General features: G+C 42.3%; 2 protein-coding genes and 1 long non-coding RNA gene across 8 annotated transcripts in view; 2 read left to right on the top strand and 1 right to left on the bottom strand.

Annotated features, from left to right (window-relative positions):
* Positions 1–808: 808 nt before the first annotated feature.
* LOC124394735 lies at positions 809–3,350 on the bottom strand. Of its 2 annotated transcripts, none has more exons than XR_006927543.1 (4): positions 3,259–3,350; positions 2,269–2,405; positions 1,847–1,891; positions 809–1,718 (listed from the first exon to the last, which is right to left on the bottom strand). It is a non-coding gene; the product is annotated as an uncharacterized LOC124394735 (long non-coding RNA). The 2 variants fall into 2 exon arrangements; XR_006927542.1 differs by lacking the exon at positions 3,259–3,350 and adding an exon at positions 2,718–3,235.
* A 66-nt stretch (positions 3,351–3,416) lies between these two features.
* socs9 (suppressor of cytokine signaling 9) lies at positions 3,417–8,069 on the top strand. Its single transcript, XM_046863170.1, has 2 exons — positions 3,417–3,801; positions 4,045–8,069. The coding sequence occupies exon 2, from the start codon at positions 4,235–4,237 to the stop codon at positions 5,870–5,872; it is 1,638 nt and encodes a 545-aa protein (XP_046719126.1). The 5' UTR covers positions 3,417–3,801; positions 4,045–4,234; the 3' UTR covers positions 5,873–8,069.
* A 1,183-nt stretch (positions 8,070–9,252) lies between these two features.
* LOC124394436 (centrosomal protein of 164 kDa-like) overlaps positions 9,253–20,751 on the top strand; it is a 34,611-nt gene continuing 23,112 nt past the window's right edge. The window contains exons 1-28 of one of the 5 annotated variants that reach the window (XR_006927493.1): positions 9,253–9,409; positions 10,397–10,483; positions 10,927–11,264; positions 11,469–11,579; positions 11,735–11,875; positions 11,981–12,058; positions 12,155–12,262; positions 12,555–13,298; positions 13,720–13,776; positions 14,031–14,108; positions 14,502–14,587; positions 14,667–15,059; positions 15,153–15,284; positions 15,359–15,542; positions 15,732–15,806; positions 16,357–16,479; positions 16,647–16,790; positions 16,911–16,994; positions 17,075–17,143; positions 17,431–17,669; positions 17,760–17,909; positions 18,023–18,188; positions 18,376–18,483; positions 18,592–18,688; positions 18,791–19,072; positions 19,160–19,232; positions 19,417–19,527; positions 19,676–19,888. Coding sequence is in view for 4 of the 5 variants with exons in the window: in XM_046862640.1 (XP_046718596.1) it covers positions 10,402–10,483; positions 10,927–11,264; positions 11,469–11,579; positions 11,735–11,875; positions 11,981–12,058; positions 12,155–12,262; positions 12,555–13,298; positions 13,720–13,776; positions 14,031–14,108; positions 14,502–14,587; positions 14,667–15,059; positions 15,153–15,284; positions 15,359–15,542; positions 15,732–15,806; positions 16,357–16,479; positions 16,647–16,790; positions 16,911–16,994; positions 17,075–17,143; positions 17,431–17,669; positions 17,760–17,909; positions 18,023–18,188; positions 18,376–18,483; positions 18,592–18,688; positions 18,791–19,072; positions 19,160–19,232; positions 19,417–19,527; positions 19,676–19,772 (4,350 nt within the window). In the remaining variant the exon portion in view is untranslated. Of the gene's footprint in view, positions 9,410–10,396; positions 10,484–10,926; positions 11,265–11,468; positions 11,580–11,734; positions 11,876–11,980; positions 12,059–12,154; positions 12,263–12,554; positions 13,299–13,718; positions 13,777–14,030; positions 14,109–14,501; positions 14,588–14,666; positions 15,060–15,152; positions 15,285–15,358; positions 15,543–15,731; positions 15,807–16,356; positions 16,480–16,646; positions 16,791–16,910; positions 16,995–17,074; positions 17,144–17,430; positions 17,670–17,759; positions 17,910–18,022; positions 18,189–18,375; positions 18,484–18,591; positions 18,689–18,790; positions 19,073–19,159; positions 19,233–19,416; positions 19,528–19,675; positions 20,409–20,751 lie in introns of those variants that run through there. The other 4 variants (XM_046862641.1, XM_046862640.1, XM_046862643.1 and 1 more) reach the window with 4 other exon arrangements.

The raw sequence follows: 20,751 nt of genomic DNA, 5'->3' as shown, positions 1-20,751 counted from the left end.
GTTGTTGGATAAAACAAAACAGAAATCGAGCTCACAGGTGGCACAATCCTTTGGTTCAACACTTTAAATAGAAATAAAGTCCAGCATTTCTTTTATAAAGCAGGTCTAAGTGAAGTTTTTCTTAATTTTTTTTTATCTCGAACTGTAAAATGGAACCATCAACGGACACTAAAGCTGTGAAACGGAAATGAAACTCTGGACAGATGTTTTTTTTGTGAACGTATTGATGAGTTTAATCATAAAAACATGTTTGAATGATGCTGCTGCGATACTTTGGGGGGAAATTATCTGTATTAAAAAACAAGCCAAAAAAACAAACGTAAACAAAGCATAAATTTTACATTCAGGTGAAAGAAAAAAAAAAATGTAGACGGTTTTAGGTAACAGAGCATTAGGTAGTTTGGTTAAATATTAACAAACCATTATTTTTTTACAAATATTAATGTTATAAAGTCGACCAAAAAACCAAAAACTAAAATTCACAAAGTTGCTTTGGTATTTGAATGTTTTTCATTTTCCTGCTGGGAAAAAAATTCAACGTTAAAATCCAAAAAAAAAGTTCAAAAGCAGCATGTAGTTTAGTAATTAATTATTAATAATAAAAATAAAACAAGCTAAAAACTTACAGTTCAACTAAAAGCTATCATTTTTATCCCAATTTACTTCAGGCCATAAGCCACGCCCCCACTCCCTCCCCCCCCACCAATCAGCAGTCCTGCTTAGTCCTGAGCCTGTCTCTGATTGGACAATAGCAAAAAAAAAAAAAAAAAAAGGAGGAGGAGCGGAGAGGGCTTCCGCTCTTTTTGTGTTTTGCCAAAATAGAGAAGAAATAAATCGAAAAAGGAGCGAATGTTTTAGAAAAGGTGTTTAAATAAAAAATCCAAAAAGAAGAAACGAATCGACTTTTATGCTTTTAATGTTTTTGCGCCACCGCACGACTGAATGAAGGGATTTATCCCGGATATCCGCATAAAAATAAAAAGAAACCGCCGACGGGCAAATTGACTTTTGATGCCAACTTGAAAGAAAGAAAATCAAAGAGACGACACTTTTTCTCTCCAAAAATGAAAATGCGAGAACCGTCGGTCAAATTCGGAAAACTGAAAATGTTAAAACTGCGATTATCATCAGCCAGTAGTGCAAACTATCGAGAGTGTGCGTTTGTCCATTGAAATCCAAGAATCTCAGGGATTTTTTTTTTAGCATCATCGTAAAACTTTAAAGCGTCCTGTTGCGTCTGTGATTTTAGTTTAACTTCTATCTTCATCTCCCTAAAAAAAAAAAAAAACAGTCACATCCCTTTGGACAAACTGAAATATGCCTCAGACGGACGCTGGCAGGAATGACATCGGAGCCTGCAGCGAGTCGTGAAAAACGTGTCAGAATAAGAATAAAAAAAAAAAACACTACGCGTTTTAGCGCCTTGCTACACCCAGCTGCTGTTTAAATCATTTTTTTGTTTGAGAAGAGAAACTCCTATTAGGAGACAGAGTAAAAAATGTATTACAAGTTCCCTTTATAACAACCAACACAGAATCTGCGCTCGGCCGCGAGCCCCGTGCGAATCCCGCATCGCTAGACGCGGCGCGGATCGGCGAAAGGCGGCAGCAGTTGGACGGGAAGCCATTTTTTTCCTCCCCGGGTCTTCGGTTGATTGGCGTTCCCAGCTGACGACAAAACCGCCGGCTCAGGTCTGGGTGTGGATGGAGCGATCCGACCTGCGAGGACAACAATAGTGTCTTTAGCACGTGTGTCTTGACGTACTTACAAATATTAAATAAAGCAGAGACAAGGAGGACTGGAGGGATGAAAGACTGGAGACAAGAGGGGAAGGAAAGATTTTTACCTGCTCAACATGTAGAGCATCTGACCAGGATCATCAGCAAACACGCTACAGAATAAAGAATGAAGAACGTTAGTGGGTGATATAATGAAGGGAAGTTGGAGCTCAGTGGACACCAGACCATAAGATCTGTACTTTCTGAACATCATATTCCACATTTAGTTCCCATTTGCTGTTATAATGGAGCGTTAGTAAAGTCAGGCGAGGAGGCCTGGGGTGCAGTCAGAGATCACATTCATCCCTGAGCTCTATAGCAGGAAGATCTTCCACAGACCTTCATGGAGCTGGATTAGTGTTTGTTCTCTGGTTTTTCATGGCATAGACTTTGATTATTTCATTTTTTTTAATTTGTACTTGCTTCCGTCTGGTCCATGGATAGAGGATTTTCCTCAAATGTGTCGAATAAATGTGTTGAACGGACTTACCCGTCACCCCAGTGATAGAAAGCTCGGTCCTGATAGAAGAGACAGAGGAACAGCCACACGCTGATGGTCTCCACCCAGAAAACCACAAACAGCAGCCAGACTGAGGAAAGCAGCAGCTCACACACCATCCTGATGATCTGCAGGGAGAGAAATATACATAAAGATAAACAAAACAATGTAGGCTTAGGCTTTTACACACACACACAGCTTTTCCATTCTATACCAGCCTCAAGGGAGAGGGGTATTTTTAAGGTGGTCCAAAGTGAACGTGTATGATCATAATGTAGGATCATATCGGATAAAATTAAATTCCACCTTAAATCACCGGATTCACCCAAAATAAGTGTATTAAGTATAAATCAACATTTTCTACAATTTTCTCGTTTACCAAGTTTTTATTTTTAGAGGAAAAGCTTCTTTCCTATAAAGTACGACCTTAAATAACTCACCTCTTCAATGTGTTTGTATAAAACAAAACCTTCAGTGTTGTAAAAGCTATTTAAGGCGCTAAAAGACGCATAGAACGTGATAAAAGTATTAAAAACACACCGAGTGCAGATTATTAGAGTTAAATCCGACAATATCCGAACAATGCTAATCTATGCGTATTAGCTGGAGCTAAAGCTAACTAGCGTGTTTAACTCAGAAACTGCTCCCTATAACTAATAAGACAGAGCTAATAAATCTACAAGTGTAAAGGAAATCGTTTCGGCGAAATTTTGATTATTTGTATAGACTGCTCGCAGAATAAATCGGTTGATGGTAAGAGCAGCTGCAGCTTCCTTAGTCGAAAACAAAACAATGCGGGTTCTTCTTCGTTGGTACTGTCCGCGGAAGTCGCATTTTAAAGTCTTTAAAAAAAAACGGTATTACCCTTTTTTTTAATCCTTTACACAAGAAAACATATTCCCCAATATGTTTCTTGTAAAATGTAATCATCGAAAATATATGCAAATGTTAATAAAATAAATAAACTCGAATTTACTTTACTTGTGGCACGACGTATCGACCAATCAGTAAAGCCCTTCTTCAAATGGAGCCAATCAGATTGTTACATAGAACACCGTCAACGCTTAGTGTTTCAAGCCGCCTGATACGATACAACGCGGAATATCCTCCAACCGACAAATGTCGCTGTGGACTTCCGGGTTTGTTTCTTCCGCTAGCTAATGATCAAAAAAAGTGTTTTTTATGCGCTTCAAACATTTTGTTTCTGAAATATTATGTTCCACATGAAGCGTAATGAATATTTATGGGGCGTTATTGTGTTTTCAGACAAAAAATGCATATAACAAAGAACATGTTGCTTGCTAGCTAAGCAACTGACGCGTTTAGCGTCATAGGCTGTGTCCTAAATAACTCCATGCTCCCTACTCTTTACTCAATGTTACAATGGCGCAGGGAGCATATCGAGTGTCCTAAATGTTTAAATCAGAGGCATATCGGATACAGCCGTCATTCTTCATGCTTGGTTGCTGCGTTTCTTTGACCAGACAGCAGAGTTTTCCGGGGATCTCTTACCTCAAATAAACGGTATATACATAAAAAAACTTTGAACTCTTATTTGTATATGTGTATATATAAGTTTTAGAGTGATGCATAAGTTACAATAGAAACAGGATGTTCAGTAAAACAGCATGGTCTAGATATGTAGGGGGAGGATTTTTTTTTTTACCCCAAATATACAGGTTTATTTAGCAATCAAAAATAAAATATGAGTATGATCTAATCTATTTCGTCTAATAAAATTTTTACTTCCTGATTTTTTTCTCCTAGAAAGGACAGGAAAGGAACAAAAGAAAAAAAAAAACCTTCCAACTTGTTTCAGAATGTCTTCACCCTTCAAGACGCCTTCCTTCTTTTGGTCCTAAGTTTAGCGTTGGTTGCTGTAGCGACAGCTGTTGTCTAACTACCTCCGACTTTTCCTGCCGTGACCCACGGAGACGATTGTATATATCGAAGGACGATGTCGAGTGGAGACGCAGGGGATCGTGGCAAGGAAAGGGAACGGGGCGCCCGTCCCAAAGTGCGTCAGAGCCGCTCGGAGGAACGACAGGACGGAGGGAGGCGGAAAGGAGGGAGGGGTAAAAGGAAAGGCCACTTGGCTAACGAGGCCGCGTCGGAACGGCCGGTCAGCGACGGATTCGAATACGGTGATCTCTTAAACGGGTTGGAACCCGGAAACGGAGGCGCTTCGTTTCGTGAGCGCCGGTGGCGCCAAGTCCTCAGCTCTCCCGCGTCCTCGCTGACGGAGAAAGTTCCAGGCAGGACAGTTCAGAACGCACCGAACGACGAACAGCCTGCACCCGAGACCAGCAGCAAGTCTTCCAGCAGCGGCCGTACCCTCAGGCAGAAGATTCAGGACGCCGTAGGCCAGTGTTTTCCCATTAAGACCCATAGTGTACCTTCTGCTTTAGGACAAGGCATCTCGGGGTCTCCTGTCACAGGCTCTACCCGGAGGAAGATTCATCTGAGTGAACTCATGCTGGACAGTTGCCCGTTCCCACCAGGATCAGAGCTGGCGCAGAAATGGAACTTGATCAAGCAGCATACAGCTCCAATTTCCCAACCCCCCGTACTTGACACTTTTCCCGACCCGGGAGCGTCGACGTCAGCATGCTCCGCTTCCGTAGTTTCTGTTGTAGAGGACGAAGATGATCGTTTGCGCGAGAGGCGGAGAATCAGCATTGAGCAAGGCGTCGATCCGCCACCCAACGCTCAGATCCACACGTTCGAGGTGACCGCGCAGATCAACCCGCTGTACAAACTTGGGCCCAAGTTAGCGCATGGTATGAACGAGTTGGCCGGGGACGACCGGGCCACTCTGCAGCAACAGCAGCACATGCTGCAGAGGCAGCAGCAGCACCACCAGGTTCTCCTCCAGAGCTGCTTGGACACTCTGGATGAGGTCGTCGCGTCTTCCTCAGGATCCGCCTTGTCCTTTTCTACTGAATCCCATCCGGATTCGGATTCCTCCTCGTCTTCGCCGTGTTCCTTGACAAGGGGGTCTCTGGTGACGTCAGAGCACTTTAGACCTCAAGATGGCCACCATCGTGCTCACACGCAGATCGACTACATCCACTGTTTGGTGCCTGACCTGCTCCAGATTACCAACTTGCCGTGTTACTGGGGGGTCATGGATCGCTACGAGGCCGAGACCCTTTTGGAAGGCAAGCCCGAGGGAACCTTTCTTCTCCGCGACTCGGCCCAGGAGGACTACTTATTCTCTGTGAGCTTCCGGCGCTACGGGCGCTCTCTGCACGCTCGTATCGAGCAGTGGAACCACAACTTCAGCTTCGACGTGCACGACCCCAGCGTGTTTCACGCGCCCACAGTCACGGGCTTGCTGGAGCACTACAAGGACCCCAACTCGTGCATGTTCTTCGAGCCGCTGCTCTCGAACCCCATCCATCGCACGCAGCCGTTCAGCCTCCAGCACATCTGTCGGGCCGTCATCAGCAGCTGCACCACGTACGACGGCATCAGTGTTCTGCCGATCCCCAACGCCCTCAAGGAGCACCTGAAAGAATATCATTACAAGCAGAGGGTTCGTGTACGGAGACTCGACACTGGGTGGAAAACCTCAGTGTGTGATTTTCGGTAATTTCTAATTTCACGACCAGTAAAAAAAAAAAACTTTGCAGGCTAATCCGACACGCAGGCATGCTAACCACAACGCGAGCAGGAAAACCGAATGTGCTAATGCGAACCTTGACGTTTTTTCAGTACGGAACTGCGTTAAGGCTAGCTTTAATGAACCACTGATCCACAGACCCCAAACATAATATGCCAAACGCTGTTCCAGTTGGTTGTGAATACCTGCACAGGCTGTATTGAAAAGCGTTTTTGTGGGCTAGTGTTCTAATGCTAATCCACGAAAGACCGCCATAAAGTACCACGAGGTACCACGCAACTCCGAGCATGGTTACGCTAATATGCTTTCAGCTGCGCGGCTAGGTGGCAAGTACAGTGTTAGAGCTAGCATGAACGAAGCACTGCATGTCAGTCTAGCACATTAAAATGCTAATCCGCTTTATAGATCACATTGCGTAGCCTTTAACTGCTGCACGAGATTTAGCTTCGTCTTTAAAGGTGCCCTTGGAATTACATTTTCAGTGTTTCGTGTGTGCCTTGTGTGTATCGGCGAAATGTTACCATCTTATGGGTGAAACCCCTGATCAGTCTAGCTAGCATGTTGCAGCTTGCTGTAAAATAATCCAGCTAGCGCCAATGATGTTGAAGATAAAGCGACGGATTCGGTAAAATTATTAAACTCGACACACTTACCTAACATCTCATTCTGCAGCGGTGAGCCGGACTTAAAAATATAATATCCACTCACTCACTCACGTTTGTCCCGCCCACTACAGTATGGAATTTTACTTGGAGATACGTCAAAAGTTCACGCTTGAATTGGCGTCACCTCTAAAATCTCAAGTGTACGCTATGAAGCTACTTCGCCGCACGACATTCCAGATCTTCGGACGACCTCGCTTCCTGCTGTAACAAATGGAAACCATTTCAGGATGAGTAAAACACACAACGCTGTGCATCACAAGTTAACGAATGTAGCAGCTTTGCATCATTTCTAGTGGAAAGCAGAAGGAACCATACCTCACCTCGAGGCTTGGCGATGCCCTTACATCATTGTCTGGAAGTCCATTTTTAAAGGGTATACAATTGCACTGTTCCTTTAGACGACGTGTCTCAGTATGGATAAACCACCAGAGTTGGCAGTGCTAATAGACACATCTGTAATAATGAAGCATCATAGTATTAAATCGTCTACTTGATTATCGGCACATGCCTTAGCCACCCTTAGTGTGATTCGATCCGAAATAATTCGATTCATCTACAGAAATCTTCCAAACCTTTATGTACACACACTGTATGCACACAATCTCTTGGCGCCTTAAAGGAATGAAGAACTCTTGTATGTACTGGAAATTGCCTGATTAGATTTGCAGGTGTTTTTTTATTTATTTATAATTTTTTTGTGGGCCAGTTTCTCTTACGTTTCTTTTCAACGTTACGGAACAAAAAACCACCCTGAGTTGCACCAGCTTTGAGCTGCACAAGATGTTAGCTAACTAATGCATAAACATTTAGCGCTCTGACGTTTTTATCACACCAACAGTTAAATCTCTAATCTCTTTCAATTACTTTTTTTGGTTTGAATAGAGTTTGTAACGTGGCTGACCTCAAGGTCCAAGTCTGATATGGTTACAACTCAAGGTCCAAGTTGGACCCAATCTCAAAAGTGTGCAGAAAACTCCTTTGAAGGTGCTTATGTAGCCTTGAAATGGCACTTTTTAGCCAGCTAGCTAATATATATTCACTTAGTTAGCTATTTCAGATGCTTTGTGTAAAGTTCAGAGAAATATGCAGGTGAAATTACCAGAAATGTTACCCAAGTATTACTAGCTAGCTAATTGAATATTGTGTAACAAGCTAGCTCATTAACAACCTGGTATGTCTATGTATCTTGCAATTGATTAAAATTTTTTAGCACCTGTTAAGAAATGACCAGAGAGACGGGAGATATCAAGGCATTTGGAAAGCTGTTCAATTAATTTGTTTAGCAAGCTAGCTAATTAACATGCTAGCTTTTGTTAGCTAGCAAATCATAACAATAGTGCAGTGAGAATAGGACACAGGGTTAGGAAGCAAAAATATATTTCTATTTATTTTCTTATTTAAAGCACTGTTTTAACTTTGCTGTTTCACCTGCTTTCCAAGAACCATGTTATTTTGGGACCACACTGAAGATCTGCTGAACAAATAAATTCATTAACTATGAATATTACTGTTTTTTTTTTTTTTTAACACTGATATTTATTTCTTTTCCTTTTGTATTTAACACTGTTTTTTTCTGCTTATAGTTTCTTTTTAACATTGCAAGATAAATGAGTAGTAGGATGATATTAAAAGCACACAATAAACTCTTATGTATATTTACAGCTTTTATCACTCGTTATTTCCACTTGTAATTTCAACACTTCTATAGGTTATGGGTAATTATTAGGTAATCATAGGTTAATTAGAAAATTGGTGAGACCAGACCTTGGAACCTTTTATAAAAATATATAGAATGTGATTTCTATTTGGAAAACCATGTTACAGTCCCGAATGCTAGTTTCACCTTTAAACCTAAATCTTGTCTAGCTTAATTTTTACATATAAAATATCACTCCAAAATATCCTCGTAAAGCAGAGTCCCAAAACCTGAACTGTAGAATATTTAATGTTTAACGATGTTAAAAACATCGATATTTCTTTTTCGAATCTTTCTGCCATCGTTTTGACTGTTTTCATGAACCGTGTCTCGAAAACGCTGATCTTGTAATAAGTTTGAAGTCTGTTTAATACGTTTTTTAATAGAAACGATACCGATTGGAAACGTGTTTATTCGATATGGGTCTAGAAAAGTAACAGACGTGAGATGGGACACAATGCTAGTTTGTTTAGATGAGTTAGATGGATGCGGAAATCTGTTCATTTTCTCAGTGTGGAGAACTTAATAAAGTTTAATGAACATTTCCAAATAATATTAAACAAAGTCTACCTTCGATTTTTGTAATATTCGTTTATAAAATAAATAAATGAAACATTAGGGGAGAGGAAGCTTTGTTAAAAAGAATATATATAATCTCACATTTTATTACATTTATTTTTTATTGGAATATAACAGGTTTCTTTTGACGGCACGTTTCTGATTTTACCTCAGAGTTTACGTTTGACCCTCAAACATCAACATAAAACCAACATAATCTTTCAAAAACATCCTTTTTTTCTATATAGTAATACTTTTATCAGGTTGTAATCTGTATAACGTTAAATCAATATAATTAAAAGGCAGATTTATTCTGTTTATTTCGCCTTTTTTATGCTAATTAGCCTGAGGGTAGTCTGAGGTAAAACGGATTTGGCGCGCACCACCTCGTATTTGTGTGCGCATGCGCACTGCCGATCAGGTCGTGTCAGCGTTGCCACGGTTTCCGTTTTTTTCCTCACACGCTCCCGGGTGTTCCTGACAGGAAGCTGGTTAGCTTAGCATAAACCCCGAGATGAAGATACTGAGAGGGTTTTTAATTTCATCGTTCATTTTATTCACGCATAATATTTAGGAATATCTTCTAAGGTGAGACGTGGCACAAAACGAAGCTCATTTGTGGACTTTTTTGACGGTTTAGGGGGAAAAAGGTTTGAGGCTAAGCGTTATTTTGTTGTCTTGCTAGTGACCCGGTTATTAACTCCAGTCTATAAAACATTATGTCTCGATAAGGATTGAGAGCTGAACGAATAGATAATTAGCTGTTTTAGAGGTTTATCATGGCTAACCGAGTGAATACGTTGATATGGATGCGTCTCAGTTGCTAACATGCTAGCTAGCTGATTATCTAACCAGGTAACATTTATGAAAGAATTATCATATAAAAGTTTTATTATTTTTTTTATTTTTATGAAACCGACCAACATATCTTTAAACGCATTTTTATAATTCCTATGTTTTACAACGACTTAGCAACAAGTACTTTTTTTAACCACTAAAACATATAATTTCAGCCAAAACAGCCTCAGTGATGATTTTTTATATATATAACGCGTTATATTTACCATTATATCAACTTAAATATGTGCTAATATTAACACAGATCTAATACACACTAACTAAACTTTGGTTCAGTTCGAGTCGATTCCGAGTCGGTTTCTTGAATGAGCCAAATCCTTTAGGCGACACCGGAGAGTCGACTCCGTTTAATAAATAGTCTTTTGAAGAAGAAAACAAGTCACAATCAATAAACCACGTGCTGAAAATGTTTGCGCATTGTAAAGTTATGATTTGTTAACGCTGTTTGATCGCATTTATTTGGTGAATATACCAAAAAAATCAACTGAACTTTGTGTTGACACAGGAGTCGTTTGCTACACGAGTTAGAGTCGATTTTGGCTCAGTAGTGTATTTGGAAAATCAGACAGGAGGTGGTGCTGGAGGTAGCAGAGCTGAAGATGCTGAGATTTTCATTAGGAGTGACGAGGATGGACAAGATTAGACTGTTAGCTTCTTGAAGGTCGAAATGTGACACAAAAGCACTGCTCCAATTCTGTTTGTTTCTTTCCCCCGCAGTCGGCATGAGCGCATCTGAACTGCGAATAGGAGACCAGCTGATCCTGGAAGAGGATTACGATGAGAACTACATTCCATCTGAACAAGGTAACAAGGGCTGTCGGTAACATTAAAAGCCAAGAAGTCTTTAGTTGAACCATGTTCCTGAATCTTACACTCATCTCTAAAGATTTGTTTGTTTGGTTCAATAATATCACTTGTATAGCAGTGGCTTCACGTTTTACTTTGGGCAGATGTGAAGTAACATTGCATCAGAACTCCCCCAGAATATGCACAGTAAAATTGTTACATGGACAGAAACCATTTTTTAAGTATTGTCGTAATTTTTCTAGTGCGATATGACGGCACAATATTGATGTGCGATATAGCTTCTAAAAAACAAAAGAGACACCTGCAATAATGTTGTGGTAGACACGTGAGCAGCCGATTATTCAACATCCAATCACCAAGAGCTGTAACTGTAACTTACTGTACATGATGATGTTTAAACTCTCTCTTCACCATCCCATCTCTTGTATTTCCCTCGTCAGAGATCCAGGAATACGCCCGATATATCGGGATCGACCCTGAGAGGGAGCTGGAACTCCTGTGGCTGGCTCGAGAGGGCATCGTGGCACCGCTGCCTGCAGAATGGAAGCCCTGTCAGGATGTGTCCGGCGACGTCTACTATTTCAACTTCTCCACCGGTCAGTCCACGTGGGACCACCCATGTGACGAGCAGTACCGCCACCTAGTGACTCAGGAGAGGGAGCGTGCCTCTGGCTCTGCCCCTGTCAGAAAGGACAAGGAGAAGAAGAAGAAAAAAGAGAAGAAGGAGAAAAAAAGAGAGAAGAAGAAGAGCAAGCCAGAGGGTCCGAAAGCACCAGGGGTGAGTTTGAAGTCTTGGTAGTTTCAGCAGCAGAGTGGAGGATGAAGGGATGATGATAGCTGTAACTGTCATCCAAGCTACGGTAATTCCTGGAGTAGCAGGCCTACTCTTAAAATCTCCAGCACATACAGTAGGAACAGCTTAAAAAGGTTTTTAAAAGAGTAACACGTGACCGTATTTCCTTTTCCTGTCTCTGTCGCTCAGCCACTGGGTCCTCTTGCTCCGCTCCGAAGTGTGTGTGATGCTCCTGTTCCAGCGCTCCATGGTTCCCTAGGCAGCTCCTCCAGCCTTCAACCTCTAAAGAAGCCACTAACGGTAATCGAGAATGGATTGTAGACGCAAACTTTCAACCTAAAATTGTAAATTTCTAAGAAAACCCTTGGATCTTCAGCTTTTACGTTAATAAACATCATATACTAAACAAATTTACTCACAAGTGCCATCTCTGAGACTATGCACCTGTTTCTTAGGGCTCTCGAGTGAGCTCCGGTTTGCAGAGGGTACGCCAGGAAGAGTGTTCTTCTCTGGCTCCGCCCATATTTTATTCTGATGATGAGGATGAAGATGATGACAACAAAAAGGAAGAGTGGAAAAATATTTCTTTACCTCAGGTGTGTGTTTTTATTTCTCTGGTGATGTAGAACACACTACAGTAAACTAGGGCTACTACGCTACTGTGATCATTTACATGTGTGTGTGTGTGTGTGTGAGAGAAGAGTCCACGTGGTGCATCACACTTACTGCAGAATCTGCACCTCGACTTGGATGCTCTGGGAGGAGGACTGCAGTACGAGGTAACTTTGTGACACGTGGTACCACACAGTGTGTAAATAATAATGGCTTATTTGGTCTTAATTCTGTGTGTTGTGTGTGTGTGTGTGTGTGTTTAGGACAGTGAAATAAGTGGCACAGCTCCAGCTGAGGAGAGAACCGAACCAGAGCTCCAAGACCTAGCTCTCTCAGGAGAAATCAGCGCCAACCCTCCATCTCCATCTCCGGTAGTTTCACTTTTCAGTTTCATTACATCTTATTGGTCAGAAAGTGTTGAACCTGTCATAAGAAAACATGTAATCTTTAAGTCTTAAGTGTTAAAAAGCAACCCTTTATCTCTCTCTCTCTCTCCGGCCATGCTAACATTGTTGTTGTTCTCTTTTTCTTGGCTTCCGCATCGGAAACGCGTGAGGGTGCCTTGCACGTGTCTTTATCTGTTTTATAAACCCTCCTTTTCTCTTTCTTTCACTTCACCATGCCATTCTCTTTTATTCCTCCTCCTATTCACTGCATCGTAAGGACTCACTGCCAGGGCGTCGTCTCTCCTCCAAGCAGCTAGGCGGCAGTAGAAACTGCAGCAGCGCAGACGTTTTCCCTCCGAGTCGGCAGGACGCGAGCCTCGCAGAGGATGAATTGATTTTAGAGGAGGAGGGTGAAGAACAACCAAGGGATGAGAAAAGAAGTGATGAAGAGGAAATAGAGTCAGAAGGACAAAATGTGAGGGACGAGGAAAAGGAGGGAAGAGAGGAATCAGGGAATGAATTAAACGAGGAGAAAAAGAGTGGGGTAGAGACACTGAAAGAGAGGGAGGAAATGGAGGAAAGGAAAACACCAGACAGTGATAAGATCAGGGAGCGATATGTAGATCAGCTGGAGGATTCTGGGGATGAAGAGGAACAAAGCGAGAGGGATGAAGAAGGAAAGGCAGACTGGAACGTACAGAACAAGGTCGTAGAAGAGAAGAAGGAAAATCAGGACATCGATGGAGTTGGAGAGGAGGCTGAGAGTTGCAGAAGCAGTTCTGAAGAACAGACGGATAAAGCGGTTGAGCGCAGGAGCGAGGGAGAGGGAAAAATGAGTTTAAATCATGCTAAAGAAGGAGAGGGGAATGACAAAGAGTTGGGGGCCTCCAAAATGTCCGAGAGCGAGGATGAAGATATCGAACGATTGCGCAACATTAAAGAAAGCGCAGACACGCCGCTCCAGCAGAAATGCATGCTGGGAAAAAAGCAGCTTCATCGCTCGGTTCGGCTTCCCAGTGAGGTACGCAGTGTGACCCATCACTTCATGATCACTGTAAGATGTGTGCAAGCTTGAGTGCTGCTGTAGGGGTCGGTGTGAGAGCGGTGCTTCTGACGTTCTCTGTATAGTCCTTTATCCAATCTGTCTATCTTTTTATCCATCCTATCATCTCCATAATGTCTCATCCATCCATCCATCCATCCATATAACATTTCTAAATTCAGCTATCAATTTGTTAATGTATCAGTGTGTTTATGCCAATAATGAATCTGCTGTGTGTGTGTGTGTGTGTGTGTGTGTGTGTGTGTGTGTGTGTGTGTGTGTGTGTGTGTGTGTGTGTGATGTGATGCTTTGCTAGAAAATGCATGAATTGCATTAATGTGTGTATATGAATCGAATTGGATAAAATGTGTGTATTGAGCGTGATCTCATCCACCTGCAGGATTCTGAGATCAGTGAACATGTTGAAGTGGCGTCCAGCCATTCTGATGACATGAAGGTATGCTGAAGTGATAAAACCTCACAGAACATGTTAAACGCTTCTGTAAACAGAGCTTTCAGAGCACTACTACTTACTTCTGCTTCTCTAATAATCTTTTCTTCGGTGTATAAAATGAACGTTAGTGTTTAATGTCCTGTATAAACTTTACTACATGTCATGCTTTACATTGTTTACTTACAATTTCTGCTTTTCTGTCCGAATTGTGATTTAATTAATATTATAATTTCTTTTTTTTTTTTATGGTATTAAAGCTGGGGTTCCGGTCCCGGTTTTCAGAGAACATTCTAGATCTGTCTGATCTCTGCCCGGCCCAGCCCTCAGCAGCTCCAGTGAGTGCAAACGTGTGTTAAAAAAATCCACACACACTCAAGACACTGCTCAACAATTTATTCCAAGATTTTAATTCCATCAAACTTCATCGTTTCTCACTTTCTATTCATCAAGGTTCTCACGTGTTCTGGGGTAAAATTTGTGTAAAGTTCAGGTGGAGAACCTGGAGATTCCAAACCTTGACATGAGATGTTTTTTCACTAACAATGCATTTTCTTGATAAAAAAAAAACCCTTCTATGTGTGCACCTCTTCTTTTGCCTCTTCTCCTATTAGTTACCTAGTCTCTATGTTTACTTAATTTATATGTACTTTCATCAACCCATCCATCCATCCATTTGTCAGTCTGTTAATTCTTTCATCCTAAGAGATGTATTTTTGCTGTTCTTTCAGAAGGAAAAAGAAAAGGAACCAGAAAAGAAACAGGAATACGAGGAGGACGAGGAAGAGGTCGAGATGAGAGGCGAAGCTGCCAAAAGGTGCTTTGAGAAAACATGGATGCAAATAAGCTTTACATCTCACATTCTATCAGCTGGTGAATGATGTTTTTACTCACAGCAGCAGGCATTCGAAGATCTTCAGTCTAAACGAGCGGCGCTCCGATCACATGCAGGAACCACTGTCTGAACACGAGGATGTGGAAAAAGAAAGAAGAACGATGATTGAGGTGGAGGAGAAGAAAAAACGACAGCACGAGGCTGAAGAACGGACTGAAAGAGAACAGAAAGGGAGGGACGAGGAGGAGGAGGGGGAGAAGAAAAGGAGGTTTGAAGATGAGCAGAGAACGAGGAGGGAAAGGGAGGAGGAGGAGACACTGAGACAGATCGAGGAGGAGAGGTTGAGAGCGGTGGAGGAGCGTGAAAGAAGACTGCGCCTCCTTCGAGAGGAGCTGAGAAGAGAAGAGGAAGAGGAAGAGCGAAGGATTAAAGCGGAGAACGAGAAAAGGATCAGGTGGGTGAAGTAAATGCAAGAGGAGTGTGTGATTAAAAAAAAAGAAAAAGCTGCTTGACATCAAGAAGCAAAGAGTGTGTGTGTGTTTTACAGGACCCTCAAGGAGCGTCTGCAGAGAGAAAGGCTAGAGGAGGAGGAGCGTCTAGACCGGGAAACAAAAGCCGAACTGCAGCAACTCAGAGAGCAGGCTCTGAGGGACAGAGACACACACCTACACATACTCAGGTACACACTTATACACACGCGCACACTTACTAATTACTCTACACTGTTTAAACTGTGTGTATGTGTGTGTTCAGGAAGGAGAACGAGGAGAAGGTGAGAGAGCTTCTTGCTGAGCTGGAGGCAGAGTTTGAGAGACTGAAGGTACAGAGGAACCAGGACTTGGACAAAATGAAGACGGAATCAGAGGAGGAGCTGAAGGCTGAGAAAAAGAGGCTTCAGGAGAGGAAGGAGGAGCAATTAGCTTCCCTCAGTCTGGAGGTGTGTGTGTGTGTGTGTGTGTGTGTGTGTGTGTGTGTGTCTGTGTAAGAGAGAGACACTGCAGCAAAGTGACATTATTTTTCCAAATTCTTTAACCACTTTGTGTGTGTGTGTGTGTGTGTGTGTGTGTGTGTGTGTGTGTGTGTGTGTGTGTGTGTGTGTGTGTGTGTGTGTGTGTGTGTTTATCAGGGGACGACTATTGAAAGACAACGAGATCTCAGAAGTCCTCAACCTCAACAGCAGCTACTGGAGTACAGAAGAGAGGTAACGTTTAAGCCTTACGTCAGTCACGTGAAATATGTGTTGTCTCTGTACGTCAGTGTCAGTCAGAGGAAGAGCTTCCTGGTTACCTGTCAGCTGGTGAAGTGTCTTCATGTGTGTCAGTCAAAGTAAAGCAAAGTAAAGGCGGTGTGGTCTCTATACCTGTCGTTAAATCTTTTTCTAGACTAATCCAGATATATTTATAAACGGCTTAAAACGATCCGTGTCCATCCTTTAGTTTTCAATCATTTCCCAAAAGTTGTTCATCCACATCAAAACGTCTGAAAACGCTGGTGTCCGTGTATTATAATAATGCAGGACTGTGAAAAACGACATCTTTTCAGCCATTTACGCAACGTTTCAAAGCGCCGGGAAGTAAATAAACGTACAATTTGGACCGTCGATGCAGAAAAACGCCGTTTTTGCAAATCGTAAGCCTCTTCGACACGCATTATTTATAAATGTATTACATTTATATTATATTGATATTATATTATGATTAATATATTGTTATATATGTCTATAATTATTCCAATTGTTATGGTGTGTGTAGCTGTCCGAGGTGCTGCAGGAAGTGAGGGAGGAAGTGCAGAGGGAGCACAGCAGGAAGCTGGAGCAGCTTAAAGAAGAGCATCAGCACCAGCTGCAGGCCATTAGAGAAACACACTTGGAGGAGGTGTGTGTGTGTGTGTGTGTGTGTGTGTGTGTGTGTGTGTGTGTTGTATTTTAAGTGTTGTAAGAATGTGTTTCTCGCCATGTGCCAGAGTGCTCATTTGTATGCGTGTGTATGCGCGTGTGTATTTGTGTGTGTGTGTGTGTGTGTGTGTGTGTGTGTGTGTATAGGAGAGAAACAAGCGGGAGTGTGTAATGAGTGCACTACAGGAGGAGAGAGAGCGAATTCTGTCCTCACACTCAGCTCAGCTGGAGCAGCTCAGACTGCAGCTGGACACACAGCTCTATAACATGCGCAAAACACACACTCAAAGGGTATGCACACACACACACACATACACACACACAACAACGTTTTTTTATTTTATAGTCTTTTAGTTTATTGAGTGAACTGTGTGGGTGTGTGTGTGTGTTTGTGTGTTCTCACGTGCACAGGAAGTTGAATTGCAGGAGTTGATGGATGTGCTAGAACTGAAGACTAAAGAGCTCAAAATTCAGGAATCAAGACTCCTGGCTCAGGTGTTTCTCTAGCAGCTATATGTGTGTGTGTGTTTGCATGTGAGAGAGATCTATCTTGTATTAATTGCATTTCTGTACAGGCAGCAGATCTGAAAAAGAGGAGGAAACTTTTGGACGAGGAAGAAGATGAAGTTGAAAGAGGCTTAGAGGTGTGTGTGTGTGTGTGTGTGTGTGTGTGTGTGTGTGTGTGTGTGTGTGCATGCGTGCGTGTGTGCGTGCATGTATTCCCTTGCTTTCCTTACATACTTCTATAAATATATTTATAAATATATGCAGATCTTCATGACATTTTAGTAAAAAGGTTCATTAAAAGCTTTTTGGTGCATCCCCTGCTTCTCCAAATCCTGTTTGCTGAGGAACATGCTCAAGGCGTAGTGTGTGTGTGTGTGTGTGTGTGTGTGTGTGTGTGTGTGTGTGTGTGTTGCTGCCCATCCAGACTCTTCCACGTCTGCTGAAAGAGCGAGATCGTCTGCGTGCCGATCTGGAGAGAGCGAGGGATGAGACGGACAGAGAGCGGGAGGAGAGAATGAGAGAGAGGGAGGAGCTGGAGAGAGAGAGGAAGGACAGGAAGAGAGAGAGGGAGGAAAATGGACTGTTGAAAGAAGAAAGAGAGAGACTGCAGTGCAAAGTGGAGCTGCTGCAGGACAAATGTGATCGGCTCAGCCTAAGAGTCAGGTATATGTGCCACACATCACATTATATAAGAACCATCAAGGGCAGGGTTGATGATAATATTTTTTGACTGTGTGTGTGTGTGTGTTTCAGTGAGTTGGAGCAGAGAGGGAGTGCTGAAGAGGAGAAGAAGAATGAGAGAGTGAGAGAGGAGGAGAGGGAAAAAAGAGTGAACGAGGAGACACTGCGAGTGGAGGACTTGGTGCCTTCTCCATCCAACGACGTTCATAGTAACATCGAGGAGTATGTCTTATATCTTCTGTCTGTCTGTCTGTCTTTCTATCCATCTATTTCTCATATATCTATTTGTCTATCTGTTTATATTTCATTCTCTCTCTCTCTCTCTCTCACACTAGGCTGCGTGAGTTCATCTCGAATGAGAATGTCTCTCTGCAGAAAGCAAGGCAGTTTTTAGACCGTCAGAGCGGAAGTTTAAGAGAGAGACAGACGATGCTCAAGGCAGCCCGGACCACCCTTCAGGACACTACCTCAGTAGGCGTGCCCCACCTGAACCTCCAGCAGGTGTGTTAATGGGTATCGGCTGTGCTATTGGAGCACAGCTTTTGGTTCTGTGATGCCAAATGACCAGTGAAAGGAAAAGCGAGGATGATAATCTTTACACAAACACCTTCAGTGGCTGATTAACGAGAACAGGGTTTTAATACGGATATTTTTTTTTCTGGGTTTTATTTATTTCACCTGTTTTTAGGAGGCAAGTTGTTTAGAAGAGCTGAAAGAGACTGTGCAGAAGGGTCAAACGTTACTGAGGAAGAAAGAGGAGAGGCTGAGCCAGCTGGAGAACTCGCTAGTCGAGGAGGTACACACGTTTATTTTGTAACTGAATTTCAACCGAAACTTTAATGAAATAAAACCAGTACCATGAATACAATCCTCCCGGACAATAATACACTTCCCCGTGTTTCAGCTCTCCTGTGATGACGAGAGGATGGAGGCAGAGCGGAGAGTCACGTTTGATCTTACAGATTCGGAGATCAGCAGCCTCTACGGTCAGGAAGGAACAGGTGAACATTTGGTGAAGAATTTGGTCATTGTTTTAACCTGGAGAACAGCTCTGCATTCTTCTCCGATTCACCAGGAACCGTTTTTTTGTGTTTTCCTCTCAGTTCCGGTGAAGGTGCAGCAGCTTGCAGACTCATTGCAGAAGATCTCCAGTCAGCTGAACACGGTGTTAGGAGCTCTGGGACCTCTGACCCAGAGAACCTCCACGTCCTACCCACTAACTTCGTCCGTTCCTCCTGCTCCATCCTGGGCGTGGTCTCCAAACGCCGCCTCATCATCATCCACAGCCAATCAAAACGGGTTCACACATGGAACCATTAGTGGGGTCACGACGCTGCGCGGCTCCGATCTGCTGCTCAACTCCGACTGGAGAAAACTTCTCCCTGGTACAACAGGAAATATGTTGCATGTGATGATATTATTTTATTCAAATGTTAAATACCGAATGCAACGTCTGTCACTTTCGATTGTAGGGGTTTCCATGGATACCGGCGCTTCTTTTTCCACAAGAGGTCACACTGTGTATTCTGGATACATGAAACCAAGGTGAAACACACACACACACACACACACACACACACACATATATACACACACACACACACATATACACACACACACACACACACATACATATACACACACACACACAATAAAGCCAATAAACTACCACTGTTTTTCTGTGTGTGTGTGTGTGTGTGTGTGTGTGTGTGCGTCTGTCTGTTTATAGTCTCTCTTCCATTATGCAGTCTAAATCATCGGAGTTGGACAGTCTGCGACTGCAGGGACTGATTGAAGGCAACAAAAGATGGCTGGAGAAACAACGGAAAGACACTAATGTGTATCCTTTCTCACTCTCTCTCCCTCTCCCTCTCTCCCTTTCTCACTCTCTCTCTCTCTCTCTCTCTCTCTCACACACACACACACACACACACACACACACACACACACACACACACACTTGTCTGTTCGCCTTAACTGTTCACCAGACCTTTGTTCACACGCTACCAGGCTCCCCCATCTACAAATGGTTTGGTCCAACTCAGCCTGGATGAAAATAATCAGATCAGAGTGCACCATTATTGAAATAGGGGGGATTTATTAGTAGCACAGTTAACTTTGCACAGGCAGAATTTTTAAAACAACAAATGACACTAAAGAGAAGTGTGTGTGTGTGTGTGTGTGTGTGTGTGTGTGTGTGTGTGCGCACATGTGAGAGAGAAAGAGGTAAAGAAAGTTAACGTCTTCCTCAGGGAAACCCCTTTTCGCTCTATGAACTCGATATCGATCGATCGGATGACTTAATTCCCACAAGTAAATGGTGTACTTTAATTTGGAAAACCATTATAAACGAATGACATCGTTATTTTTAAAAATCTGTCCTCCAGCAGAATAATAATGAAATATTATGGTACTGTATTGTATATTATGTTTCTGATTCCTGTTTGTATTTGTAAAACTGCACACAAAAAAGCACATACGACAATCTCAGGGACACTTCAGTGTCCTAGATTTTATAACCAGCATTGCACCGTAGTACGACCCCTGATCACCAGCAGCATTTATTTTATACTCTTGAAGCTGGAGTGTGTTTGTGTATGTGTATTTTTTTTATTTTATTTAAGTAAAAAGGTTTACAAACATGTCCAACTGTTCCATTGTCAAGTCGTGACTTTTAAATAGTTATTTTTGTACAAGCTGAATAAATTTGCTGTGGCTTTTTGTTGTTGCATAAACGTGCTGTTTTTTTTTTTTAATTGTTGTTTGTACGACACTCAGTTCTCAGCCAGGAGATGCACTTATTTCATCCTACTGGTGTGGAAGAGAATGAAAAGTGTCTAATGCTTTTAAACAGTCTTTTGTTTTCTTTTGGGAGGCAAATGCATATATGAACATGTTGATCTTTAAAAGGAATAAAGATCGACAGCTAGATGATGATGATGAATATCATTATATAAGAAAATATTATACTTTAGGGGGTAAGAGTAACCCTACCAGAATAAAGAGAACATCCTATTCATTATATATATTAGTACTTGAGATCTTGAGTAAATGTTAATTCCAG

This window comes from Silurus meridionalis, chromosome 12 (genome assembly GCF_014805685.1).
Source record: "Silurus meridionalis isolate SWU-2019-XX chromosome 12, ASM1480568v1, whole genome shotgun sequence".
Taxonomy (NCBI): domain Eukaryota; kingdom Metazoa; phylum Chordata; class Actinopteri; order Siluriformes; family Siluridae; genus Silurus; species Silurus meridionalis.
Note: the sequence above shows the minus strand (reverse complement) of the source record. Positions and strands in the feature narration are given on the sequence as shown.